The sequence below is a fragment of the Fusarium tjaetaba genome, assembly GCF_013396195.1.
Source record: "Fusarium tjaetaba strain NRRL 66243 chromosome Unknown NRRL66243_c0000253, whole genome shotgun sequence".
Taxonomy (NCBI): Eukaryota; Fungi; Ascomycota; class Sordariomycetes; order Hypocreales; family Nectriaceae; genus Fusarium; species Fusarium tjaetaba.
In genome coordinates this window covers 42753-55653 of record NW_023501449.1, presented here as the reverse complement: position 1 = coordinate 55653, position 12901 = coordinate 42753, and the positions used below count along the sequence as shown (strand labels likewise).

At 48.4% G+C, this 12901-nt stretch overlaps 2 protein-coding genes across 2 annotated transcripts; both read right to left on the bottom strand.

Annotated features, from left to right (window-relative positions):
• Positions 1-2153: 2153 nt before the first annotated feature.
• FTJAE_10735 (fluG) lies at positions 2154-4742 on the bottom strand (the record flags this gene model as incomplete). The annotated part of the gene is made up of 1 exon (XM_037343606.1): positions 2154-4742. One exon carries the CDS (start codon positions 4740-4742, stop codon positions 2154-2156), a length of 2589 nt encoding a protein of 862 aa, XP_037202217.1.
• Positions 4743-6650: 1908 nt separating this feature from the next.
• On the bottom strand, positions 6651-7010 carry FTJAE_10734 (major facilitator superfamily domain protein; the record flags this gene model as incomplete). The annotated part of the gene is made up of 2 exons (XM_037343605.1): positions 6651-6907; positions 6977-7010. 2 exons carry the CDS (start codon positions 7008-7010, stop codon positions 6651-6653), a joined length of 291 nt encoding a protein of 96 aa, XP_037202216.1.
• Between the last annotated feature and the right edge of the window lie 5891 nt (positions 7011-12901).

Below are 12901 nucleotides of genomic sequence, written 5' to 3'. Positions count from 1 at the left end.
AATCAACATCGGGAACTCGAGAATGCGGAATTGCCCTGGAGCTCGAGAGAAACTGGAGCTGAATGAACAAGCAACCTACCTAAGTCAATAACTAATACGGGTTAGGTTGTTACCGGACTGAGCGGGTCACGCAGGATAGGTACGCATGTCGACTACATACAGACAGAATAAGCTACCTACGAGCTGTTGGCCCGTTTCGTGGATTTCTGGCTGGTCTGTTAATGTTGTGGGTGGTCAAGCCACTCAGAAACCTAATAAACCACAACCAGGATCCATATCATGCAATATCAAGGATGGGTACCTTAGGTAGGCATGTCCATCAGCATGCAGCAGACGGTATTCTCTCTCTCTCTCTTTACTTGGGTGCAGTGCAGACTCAGCATCAGCATCCGCCATCAGGAAGGGATAATGGCAACCGACAACTCTTGCGCATGCATTACTCCCCTTGGCGATAAGTGCTTATTGGACTTCTGACAAACAAACTCCATACTAGATTGAGTTCGGCTACGGGTGATGGACATGGACATGTTAGTAAAAGGAAGTGATCGTCCACAACCCGGCCGATCGCGTACATTGATCAACAACGAGGAAGGCCCTTTAAAAGAAACAACGAAATGCACGGACATGGCACACTGAAGTTTGAACCATTGGATTGGACGGGATGAATTTCTAGCGAACCGGCTTCAGCCATCAACGGGTGGAATTTGATGGATGAATGCGACGCGCGACATGGTGATTACCGCTGACAGCCCGGGCCAGCTGAGAAATGGGGATTTTTTGTTAATAAATAAAGTTTGCCTGTGTAGAGTCTACATAAAGTCAATCTTGCGGAGTGCAAGTTTAGAGGCACAGAGAGAGAGAGAGAGAGAGAGAGAGGGTTTGAGGATGCCATCTGCAGACGAGCTTTGGTCGGTCAACGTTGGATCTTATATTAAGCATAGTTATGCCATGCATTGCATGTTCCGTCAAAAGAATGTTGCTGTGGATTCTGTTTGAAACGTCCGATCCACTCATCTATCTCCATGGCAAATTCACTGTCACTGTCTGTCAATGGGCAAATGTCAGTCAACGGACGGCAAAGTCGACCGACGTGCCTGGAACTGTTGCGAATAGCGCAACGAGCGGCGTTTGTTAGGCTCGTCTTTAGTCAGGGCACTTTTCCTAGGCTGGTATTAGTGCTTCAGTCCCTTGGGAAACTATTTCACTCTTGAAGCATGAAATGGCCCATCTCAAGATTAAATAGATAAAAAGGGAAGAAAAGTTGGTCACGGACATTACGGCTCTGATGGGATCTCTACTCCGTCGTTTAATTTAATTTCCACGGACGGTCCATGAAGAAGCAGACCCCGGATAAAAACGAGAGAATTAGTGGGGTCCTCAGCCAAGCTTTCTTTTATTCCTAGATCTGAGTTTCGAGGCTGGATCGACAGCGACTTTTGCTTGGGAAGGACGATCCACTTTGAGAGGCACCTCTAAATGTTATGATATGATCCATAGGGTCCAGACTTTTTTGCATAACCCTATCAGAGGCCAAACCCAGCACCATAATCTATGGATAACTCCTCATGATAAGCACAAGGATCATATTCGTTAGAGACTGCTCTTGGAGTGCATTCATCCATTCCCAACGTCAACAGAGGGAATGGGATGGAATGGAATGCAGCGACGTTGCGTTTGTATAACCTACCAGTTACCTATACTTACTTAGGTACCTTAGTTTCGCATAGACAGTATGTCGACCGCCTCATTCCAGCAGAGAAACCCCTCAAATAAGCCACCATCTCCCCAATGCCACTGAGCCAACTGCCATGTCACTCTGCCGTAGCCTAGTTTCATCTTCAACAACCAAAGTTACGGAGTAGTCTATTTGCTGTTGTTGGCGTTTGTTCAAGAGTACGCCATGCATAATCCCTGGTACCGTACCCAGGATTGCGGGTTCCGCCAACGCCCTGTCCATGTTAGAGCATCATTTCAACAGCTTCGTGCCCCATTGTTGTCACACTGGGCATCCAATGTTTCAGCTGGCAGGGAAGATGGATTGATCAATACCTACGTACAGCAAGCCTGGCCGAAGAAGATGCCAGGTTTTCAGTCTATTAATAGCTAATATCCATCTTCTCATCAAATGTCAACGAGGTCATCGTCAATCAGCTTCAGTATCGCTCCATAACCCACTGTCTCCGCTCATTAACTCCCATCTCCTCCAAAATAGCTGTCTCTGCCTTCTTGATATCGATGAATCTCTCAACAACTTCAGGTCCAAGTAGTTCAGTCAGCTCTTCGTCTTCACCCAGCGCTGCAAGCGCCTCTTGTATACTTCTAGGCAATCTTGCACTCATGTTGAGCTCTTCTCTCTCCAACAAGGACAGCACTGCAGGGTCCTTGGCGCAGTCTTTCCAGACCAGCTCCTCCTCGTCAGCTACACCCTTTGTACCCGCTAATAGGATCGCCGCAAGCGATAAGTAGGGGTTAGCAAGTCCGTCGATACACTTGATCTCCCAATGACTGCCCTCGATCTTGCGTAGTGGCACTTCACGGTTCTGGGTACCCCATGTTACCCAAGTCCCGCCGGCCCAGCAGCCGTCCACAACGCGTTCGTAACTGATCATACTGCTGTACGTAAACGCCGCAATAGCCCGTAGATGCTTCAGGACGCCTGCGTAGAAGGGTTCGTAGACTTGCTTATCCGATCCGATGGGCGATGAGATAGACATGTGCATATGCGCTGCTGTTCCGCATGACATGGCATATGGCTTAGGATGAAGCGTCATGCGGTACCCCTTTGCTGCAGCACAGCTGCTGATGACTTCTCTCGTGTAGAGGAGAGTGTCCACTGCCTCGAGCGCCGATGCCTTGGGCAGAACAAACTCGTACTGTCCATTGGCACTTTCCGGGTGCATCAACTCAATATACACGCCTGCAGCATCGAGCTGTTCAACGGCATCTTCAAGAACCTCAATCACTACTTCATGGTCCAAAGCCCGAGTGACCGACCACATATGTCCATCGCTATCAAGTGGTTCGAATTTGTTCTCGTTACCACGGCGAAAGAGCACAAGCTCGATCTCAAACCCGAGCGTAAACTCGAGTCCCTGTTCAGCCGCCTGCTTGAGTGCCTTCTTTAGCAGGGTGCGTGTACAGAAAGGCGCTGGTGTGCCGTCCTTTTCTTTGAAGTCGCCCATGACACTGATATGCCCCTTACGAGGACCAATTCGAAGGCTTCTCAGATCCGGGTGCAATCTATACTCTCCTGTTGGTGTGATGCTAGGCACTGGCGAATCTCTCTGGTCGATTCCAAGACCAGCCTTTGTCACTCCGAGTGTCAAGTCTTCGCCGTTTCGCAGCATAGACCAGACGCGGCGCATAGGAATTGCTCTCGCTCGGGACATTGCGATGAAGTCAGTCCAAGTCACCCGCAAGAATCTCGGTTCTTCCTTATTCTTGAGGAATCTGGCCAGTGTCGCAACGTGTGTTTGCTCAGAAGACTCCAGCCCTTGACTCGAGTCCGGCGGCAATGGTTTGAATTCGAGTTTCAGATCATATAGCTTGTTGGCGTTGTTGAAGAGAATATCTTGGACCAGCTGAGCTGCCTGTGTCCAGGTCATATCTCCCTTGTGGACATAATCCGCCAGCACGGTCTGTAGCACCTCCCGGAGCTGGTCCACGGCTATGATGTAAGTCTCCGGGAAATAATGTCCGTCGGTGCTCCAGAGAATCTTTGATACTGGACAGAGTTCTAGGATTTGTCGGACTACACCTTCTTGTCCCTCACGACTGATAAAGGGGAACACTTCGCCAATGTCAGCGTAGACATTGCTGTAGACATTCGCCAAGTATCCCATTTCACGAGTGAAAGGGTAACTGGCATGGAGGAGAACGATTGGCACCTCTGGATATGTTTTGATGAACTCCTGTAGATGTGCGGGCGACGATTTGGATAGCGTGATATCGTTATCACCAAGGCCCGTGTGGAACTGGATAGGTTTCTTGTGCTCATCCTCACTGTTCTGGATCAAGCCCGCCAGGATGTGCAGGAAGTAATCGTTGAGTGGCTCATGATCAAGTCTCTCGAAAGGCTGAGCACCGTCTTCCTTCCTGGTGTCAAAGATGAGCTGGAATTGCTGCATGATAATCTCGAGGTCGGTGACTTGAGTGACGGCGAGGCCTGTTCGATAGCAGATAACAGATTTGAAGCCAACAACTTCCGGGTCATCGAGAGCATCATAGATGGCGTTCATGAAGTTCTCGACAGATCCTGAGAATGCCTCTGAGGGATGTGAAAATTGGCCACAGGCCTTCTCGATACAGCTCGCTGCAACCTCCTCGATTCGAAGGATGCGCTTGTTGGGGCTTCTTGTATAGGCATTGAGCGTATGGTAAGGCTCGACATCAGCGGTATCGCCCAGAAGATCATCGACCAAGATGTTTTCGATGCCTGACATGCACGTCTTTATCCATTCATCATAGTTTCCATTTTGCTTTCTGGCGACAGCAGCCTCGACGGCTTCCCAAGTTGTGTCGGTGCCTAGACGGTTGGCAAGAACCTTTACAGCACGAAGATGTGCCAGACTTGTCTTTGAGTCTTCAATGGCATCTCCGTTGGCCTCGGTGGCGATGCATAGGAGAGGATGTTTTCTTATAGCACTCAGCTTTAGAAGAGGGTGGGCATGGTGATCAATAATAGGTGTTGTGTGAATGACGCGCCAAAAAGCTTCTTCTGTCTCGATTTTTAGGGCGGCCATCTCACTTTCGTTTCTTTGAGAGAGATCTCTGGTACTTGACGTGGTTTCAAGTTTCTGGCTGAGTACAGGAGAGTCTTTATAAGGTGTTCAGTTGGGTGTATCTGGAGTCGTTACAGATAAGTCTAATCATCTGACAAGTCGGCGATATGACGTGATGAGCGCTCTTATACGTCGTCTCTCTACGAGATACACAGCTCTCGGAGCTCGGAAGTAAGAGCCTCAGAGTAATTTGAGGTTGAACAGAGCCAAGTCAAGGTCGAATGGTATTTGGCGAAATCTGCCACGGTTGACACACGACAGAGTTGCATAACATAACATAATTGGGTATTATTGCATATACCCTTGCATTCCCTTGTCTCATCTACCTCTCATCTGCTGATTCTTTGACGGGGCATTTGATCGAAGCCAAGCCCAATCAGTTTTGACTTTTCACTATGTAACTCTCGATGGGCCTTGACATCCATGTCAGGCAAAAGAAAAACGTGAGAATCCGAGACTTGCAGACATTCGAGCTGTTCTTACTGGTCCATCTTGCATATGGTGAGATCAGGGTGTGCTGGCAATGGTCGATTCCGGCGCTTATATTGAGCAAAATAATAATATTACAACACTAATGATGCCTGGATTTGTCTCACTTACAAGTCGCTGGAACATCCAAAACTGTTTTCTTTCAGAAAACATCTGCCGATCTTCCATTATCGTTTGCGGACCGTGTCACAGGTAAACACCGCGATACTAACGTCTGTAATGATAAGACATACGGCGTGGATAATTCACCTTCCAATTTGAGAATGATCTCCTCAAGTATAGAGTTTTAAAGCGGCTGCCGTGGAGAAGCTACTGTGTATTTATGTGTAACGTTAATAATATTGGAATCTGTTAGTAATGGCGATGCTCCAGGGTAACTGTGCATGGTAATTATCCAAGGGGGTCAGTCGCCAGTGTCGAAGGGGTATGCCGTTCAGTATCGAATCAACGATACAGTGATTGATCAGCTATCTCCAATGTTCAATAACTTCGTGGGGACTAGCCATGTGGTCAGACTGATGATAAGGGAAGCTGCTGTTCCCAGACAAAATGGCATCCCCAACCACGTCTTCAGCCCAACACCAAACAATGCCCCCATGCTTGTCTCACAAGCGAGAAAACCCAGGATCTCACAGACCGCCAGCAGCCCGAATAGCATCCCGGCTCTGTCCTCCCCCGTCATCCCAACTAACATGGCGCGGCAGAGCGTAGGTAGACCCGAGCCCAGTGCCGACACGGCTAGGCCTGCAATGATGAAGGCTTCCTTTGTTACCATCATCATGCAGAGGCAGCCAGCTAAGAATAGCAATGAACTCGCCCGAGCTAGAATTGAACACCTGCGATGCGTTGACCAACGTGTGAGTTTGCTCCAGATACATGTGATGACAGGTAGCAGTATGCACAGGGTGAGAAGTGTGACCAAGCTTCGCAAAGATACAATAAGTATAGAACGCTTGAGAGGCCAGTTGAACTGTATGGGCATTAGGCGAATGGCGATATCCGTCTGCACTGTTGCTAGTGGGATTGTCATGACAGCACCAGGCACAAGCCAGAGGAGAGGCCTGGAAGACATCGACTTGAAAGTGACCATCACGGATCTTCTCTTGGGAGGCTCCAAACCATAGTCATACGGCCCAACGCTCACCTCCTCTCGAGGCTGCTTTAGCTTGAGTGTCTCTGGTGTCAAGCTCACTAGGATGACACCGCCTCCGAGTACCAAGCCCAAGGACAAGAATAGTGGCATCCATACCGATGACCGAACCAGCTCTCCTGATAGCACTGGGCCTACGAGCTGAGCAGCAAGTACAGAGGCCACAACCCACTGAAACCATGATGATCTAGGAACCATCGTCAGCAATTAGTTTATCTCGCCCTCTGAATTCAAGCTTGCCTCTTGGATTCGGGTGCCGTGTCCGCAATGATAGCAAATACCATGGCCTCAGTAACGCTTCGACCTCCACCAAAGAGAAGTGCGACGCCGACACACCAAATTGCTTCGAGTGGAATCATGTCTGATTTCCAGCATACGAACATGGCATATGATTCTGAGAGTATCATGCTGAGGATACTTGCACCTAGTACAGGAAGTCGGCCGATCCGATCCGAGAGGGCACCCAGGGGGAACGCAACTACGGTAGCTGCAGTTTTGTCGTTAGTCTTACAAACAATCCTAATAAGCACATGTATGAGATGGGATGGAAGCATACCCGAAATAGTGGCGGATATCTGCATCCCCATCATGATGAAGTTAAGTCGTTGCTGCACCGGCTCATCCCTGCATTTCTCTTCTGGAAGAAGTTCAGGGCTATCGATTCGATGGACATGCTTACATACAATATCTTGCATGAGCTTGATAGATGGTAGGTCGCTTACCGAAAGACCAAGTTGTATGACAAAGAGGCTAGCTGAGATAAAAGGGAGCAGATAGTCCCTCGGTATAGTGTAAGGGCGAGACCACATTGTTTGCCAGAGAAGGGAATGACTTGACAGTTAATGTACTTGTGTGATGTCAGGAGACTGATTCAAGCATGAAATAAGGGAAAAAGAGAAAGCTTGCTATGATTGAGATCCCGTGGCCGGAAACCTATTGTTTGCTTGATATCTGGGTAGCCATTTTCAATAGGCACAATAAGAGTTGCCACGAGAGCAAACTCGACACTCTTTGCCAGTGGCAGGATGATACAACCGCCACGGAACGTCTAGAAATGCGCCTCCACCTTTAAGCACAGACTTCATCACCCCAGAGCTACCTGCTGAAGATTACCGTGTTTGAGCTGAATATCATAGCCATGTTGATATCCGAGCTGGCCTCTATGCCCGGTTCCTCCACACAGGGTTGGCAATAAACTGACAAAGAATAGATAAATCAATGATAGATCATGATTTAAGCAATTCAGTGAATTTCAACGATGCCTGCTTAGTTTCGTAAGCTCCTGATTTTGTTGATATACAAATTGGTCTCACAAACTCAGCGGCACGAGTTGTGAAGCAGAGATTGTTATTAGCGAAGAACAATCACCGGAGCGAAGCAATTAACATGTATATAGGTAGCCATATGAAATCCTTGAGCGGAGCCACGTATAGATCCCAAATATTGTCTCATCACCTTTCTATTGTCTAATCACCTTTCTATTCTTTGTCTGGTGTCAATGCGGATGGACTCTGCAGTAACTCAGCGGTAGCTAAACACGACCAACTCCAAATACCTTGAAGAAACCTGGCGGATCATTTCTTGGGGCTTCTTTGTTTCTGTAACTAGTGATCGAGTTGGACGAAACCATAGTTGTTCATGATTTCATTTCCTTGTCTTCACTTTGAACAAAGAACTCTGGGGACCACCAAATGTCACTAGAGCCTTGAAACAGTATGAAAATAGAAACACTGAACAATACCCATAGGCACACAATAACCTCCCGTCAGATTGTATTAAACGTGCCGTTCAGTTGTTCACTTTTGTGAACAAGGAGTCCCAACCATTATCCAGCGAGCAGGCCTCAAGACTACAGTTCAGTACTCGAACACTGGTTGTTCGATAGGTGAATTCATTAATAGAGTGCACTGGATTTACTGGAAGGAACATAAACTTCTTCGATCCCTATATATTTGCGTTGATAGCGACTTACCTCACTGCAAACACTATCATTATAGCCGTGTAATTGTCCCACAACTCCTTAATCACCACCACCATAACGCTATCCCAGTGAGTATGTTCCCCTCTCAAGAGCCCAGTGTCCTGATGGATAGAAACTGAATATTCATACAGCTATGTGTCGAGGAGAGAACGTCCAATGCAAGGAGTGCTGCCGACTCAGCAGCCGAATCGTCCAGCTCTGCATCCGCGGCGAGCTGATGGCCACCTGCCCCGAAACCATCATCGAGGGTGTTAGTTTAGAAAAGGAAGTATGTCGCTTATGTAGGTATGGAAATATTAAAGGTAAAGTTGTGATACCACCTTCAGTGCTCGCACTCTCTAATGAATACGACAGAAACACTTGGAGGGCTTCCAAAGCGCAACCCATACCGCAGCCAGTCCATCGGACTCGGCCTCGGCGCTTGAAGTATCATAGTGATTCCAGCTGCCGTTAAAGCGCAGTGAGAGCAGAGGCGACTTGCCTTCTTGACCAAGCTCTTTCGCCGACTTCCAGCGAATCAGCCAAACTCTCGATTCAATAACAGCCACTTCCATGCTAAGGAGACTGTTCACCTGCATGGCCGAACGCGATTCGATTACCACTGGGGAACAGGTCACGGGATAGCGTATGTTGGTGGTATCCAGAAGAAAGCCTCATTCTTCAGCTATGAAGAAATGACGGACTGACTATACCGCATCACTTGGGGCATTGAAACCACCATTGGTCAAATAGATACCCCGAGCTCAGTTTGAGTAACCAGAATCAGAGCACAAATATAGACCGTGTTGTCGGGACTCTCGTCCCACTTCAATGCGTGCCATGTGTCATTGAGCCACAACTAGATGTCTAGACGGTCTTGCTAAGATTGTGACGATCATGATATTGTCTATTTATAACCACTCCCCAACACCACAAACTCAAAGGACGTAGCCCTCGTTGCAGATCCTCCTTACATCAGCTCCCAACACAAGGCAACCCGCATGAGGCGTCAGGCACATGCTGCTGTAATTAGCACCCACTGGCAGAGCAGAAGGTTGAGCAAACATCGACGCATGGGCATGTCCCGAGGAGAGGGTAGGCTATTACCTGAAGCGCCGGGAACGATGACTAGACTTCGGGCCGAGCTTGAAGAGCCACCTGGTCTTTTAAACCAAGCACACATGAAGATGGACATGGTGATGTCAAGGCGTTCGTCTATGCTTTGTTCCTAAAGCATGGGCAGTATGTACTGACTGAGTTGGGGACATCAGAGAGCCTAGTGTTAGATCGCCAATACTCAAGAATATGATAAAGAAATACTTGACAAAGGACAGACGATGAGAATTGATGAGTATTCGTTGTGCCCTCCGCTGCATATCCCATTGACTAAAGTTGAGCTGCGAGAAGGGAACTGAAGTTGACCAGCAAGCAATGAGATGCCTGGACCGTACTTTTGTCGCTCAAGCAAGCAGGCATAGGACCTGGTGTTCTGCAGCAACGCGTAGACTATTCATCTTGTCAAGATTGGATCCATATTCTGATGGTACTCTCACAACACGTCAATTGAGAACGTAGCTCGCCTTATACAAAAAAGTGGCTGGATAACTTGAGCTGACAACCTGCAGGGGATGTATTTAGCGCACTGAGACAGATCGGAGAGTGACGACATGGGCCAGTCAAGTTGTAAAGCAGAGACAATGAGTTCCGGTGCGGGCGGCGTCAGAGCCGTGTGAGTGGTGAGTGGTGAGTGGTGAGGCGAGACCACGTAATATGTACTGTAGATGGATATTGAGACCAAAGTCTCGAGATGGACAATGTCTTAGACATTTGCAAGCACCAGGCTTGTAAGGTTTCTTTGTCTCTGCGCTTGCGTACCTCTACCGTGGACCTGGGAGCCAGTGTATGGCCCTCTTCTCCGCCCAGTTCCGGCACGTAGGAAAATGTCCGACCTTTTTTTTCGTCGCTGTCACGCAGATGATTAGCCATTGTATGTTACTGTAGGATCGCAGACTGACCAGCATCTCGTCTTAGTGCTAATAAGGTGACTAGTCAGCCTTTTGGAGGGGCAAAAGGTGCCAGCCAACTGATGGATCCGGGGCTCCGAGACCTGTCCCGTTGGTTCGGGCTTGATATTGACTTTATGATAACATAGCGCCTTTCTGAGGCGAGAGGGAGCTCTTATCCGGTAAACTTTATTACAGAGATGAGATCTTGAACGTTCTAAAAGCACGTTTTATTGCTGTTGTTGACGGGTTACAGTAAGACCTGCAGGTCCCCGTTCCAGTGTGGTACTGGGTGTAGCAACACCACGACGGGTAGCGACTTTGGATAATTTCCTGGGCCATCCCGCACGGCCACACGTAGAGGAGAGCATTCTTGCTAGGCTAGGTTGGTGTCGAGCTGAGCTGAACTGAACTAGAGTGGGTGGATGGGCAGAAGCTGGCCCTGAGAATTGAGTCTTGAATTGTGTGTATAATAATTTAACCACTAACATGGTCATCGTCCACGTTTATCACAACTGCTCGTTCGGGCCAGGGGAATAGGTACAGTACATATCAACTAACTTGTTCAATTATCAGTAGAGGATCTGATGGGTCTAGGTGGTCCTGGTGGTTTATCACTGGAATAGGAGTCACAATCTGTAGCAGCTCATCATGATCGTACAGTAGAGTCGATCAGCTACGACGCACGTGGAGAGCATAGACTGCTGATCATTGTACGGGTAACCGGTTCGCACACTGGATCATGGGTAATGTCGTTGTCTCGCCTCGGAGGAAAGTTGCCTCCTGAGACGAGAGCGACTCCTTGGGTCTCCCATGTCTGGTTCGTTCACGATCCATTGTGATATTCCGAGTAGAACAAAAGAGCCAGCGCCAGCATTCCATTGACCCGCGTGGCTTGTGGAGCTTCTCAGTTCACGGACCAAAGCATGGTCGCATTTGATTTGCGGTGGCTGCCACGCCCACGCCCACGCCCACGCCCACGCCATAGCTATTAGTCTGGACAGGGATGGTTAAAGTGGTCTTGTCTTGTCTTGTCTTTGGCCTGGCCTGGCCTGCCTGGCTTGGCTCGTCTCTAACAAACACACGGGTCTCTTTTTCTGTCCCTAATGTTGGTGATAATGACAAAAAGCTGAGTCGCCGTGTATGTATGTATGGGATGATGAACAATTGTTGTTTCTATTCGGTAAATGACATGTAACAAGTCAATTACGACTGAGTTTTGTGGCATGGTTATGTGAAACAGATCCGATGTAACATATATCCACGTCTCAGCGAAACCGAGTCTCGAAAGAAAGCAATCTGGGACGATAAAGACGTTCATGTGTTTCAACGGCTAAAAGCAAGCAAGCAGACGAGCAAGGTTGTCTGTAAACTGTGACGGTAGCTGTAATGGGAACAGACTATCCAATGTAGTGTCTGGGATATTATAGAGGCCCAGCAGCAGCGATACGAAAAGTGCCTGATGGATGATCCTATACAGAAATCAAGACCATTAGACTTGTATTATACTCACTCGCACGGTTCGCCCATTCTTCGAAGTCGGGCCTTACATACCTAGGTGTTCAAGATATCGGCCATCAGTATCTACCCGCTAACGTTGGCATCTCTGTCATGGAAGTGTAGGTAGTAGGTATTTGACCCAACTCAATAACAAATCCAAGCTACTGTTCCACGATGAACGATGGTCTATACTAGTCATGATAAGAGGAGGCCGCAGAAAGACGGTCTTGCCGAGCAACCACGAGGAGGCTTGGAAGCTAGCAGCGTGCTAGTAATGAATATCGCGGAGAAGCTATGAACCTGACTAGGCTTGAAGATATCACGATCAAAGGAGGTTGTGGCCACAGCCACAGATCCAAGCTTTATCTGTAGTTGTGTGGTGTGAGTAGACTAAAGAGAGGTTGGCCATACCTTTGATTCATTCCATCCGTAGGTATCCGTCTAGGTACCTAACCATTAAGAAATCACAGTGGCACAGTGAGTTCTAGACGACTTCTAGTAACTCTTCCACGCAACGTTAATTAATCCAATGCACGACACGATACATGGCGAACCAAGCGAACTCCTGAACAACACCATCACAACCCCTATCCCAATCAAATCCCGACTCCGCTCCAGCTTCGTCGACCCTCAAAAAAAAAGAAGAGTCCCTGACTCAAACCCTTGCGATACTGACAGGGTCCTTGCCCGCTTGTCCAGGAACGGTGGGTATAGTGGAGTTGCGTCCAGACTCACTGTCCAGTAGCAGCCAAACCTCCAGCTGCCATCCTAGCCCAGTCCACCCCGGCCGCTTCTGTGGAAACATCCCATCGGCATCCATATCCACATTCATTCACCATCATCAATCTGCCCGAGGGGCTAGACCCCTTCGAGACTTGGTCGCAAATCCTATTACTCCAGTAGGCAGTTGCTGCGCTGCGCTGCGACCTCTGATACATACAGCGTGCGTGCGTGCAGAGACAGTGTCCTAGCAGTACATTCACTATAGCACTACCTTGTATCGTCGATCCTGTACCTC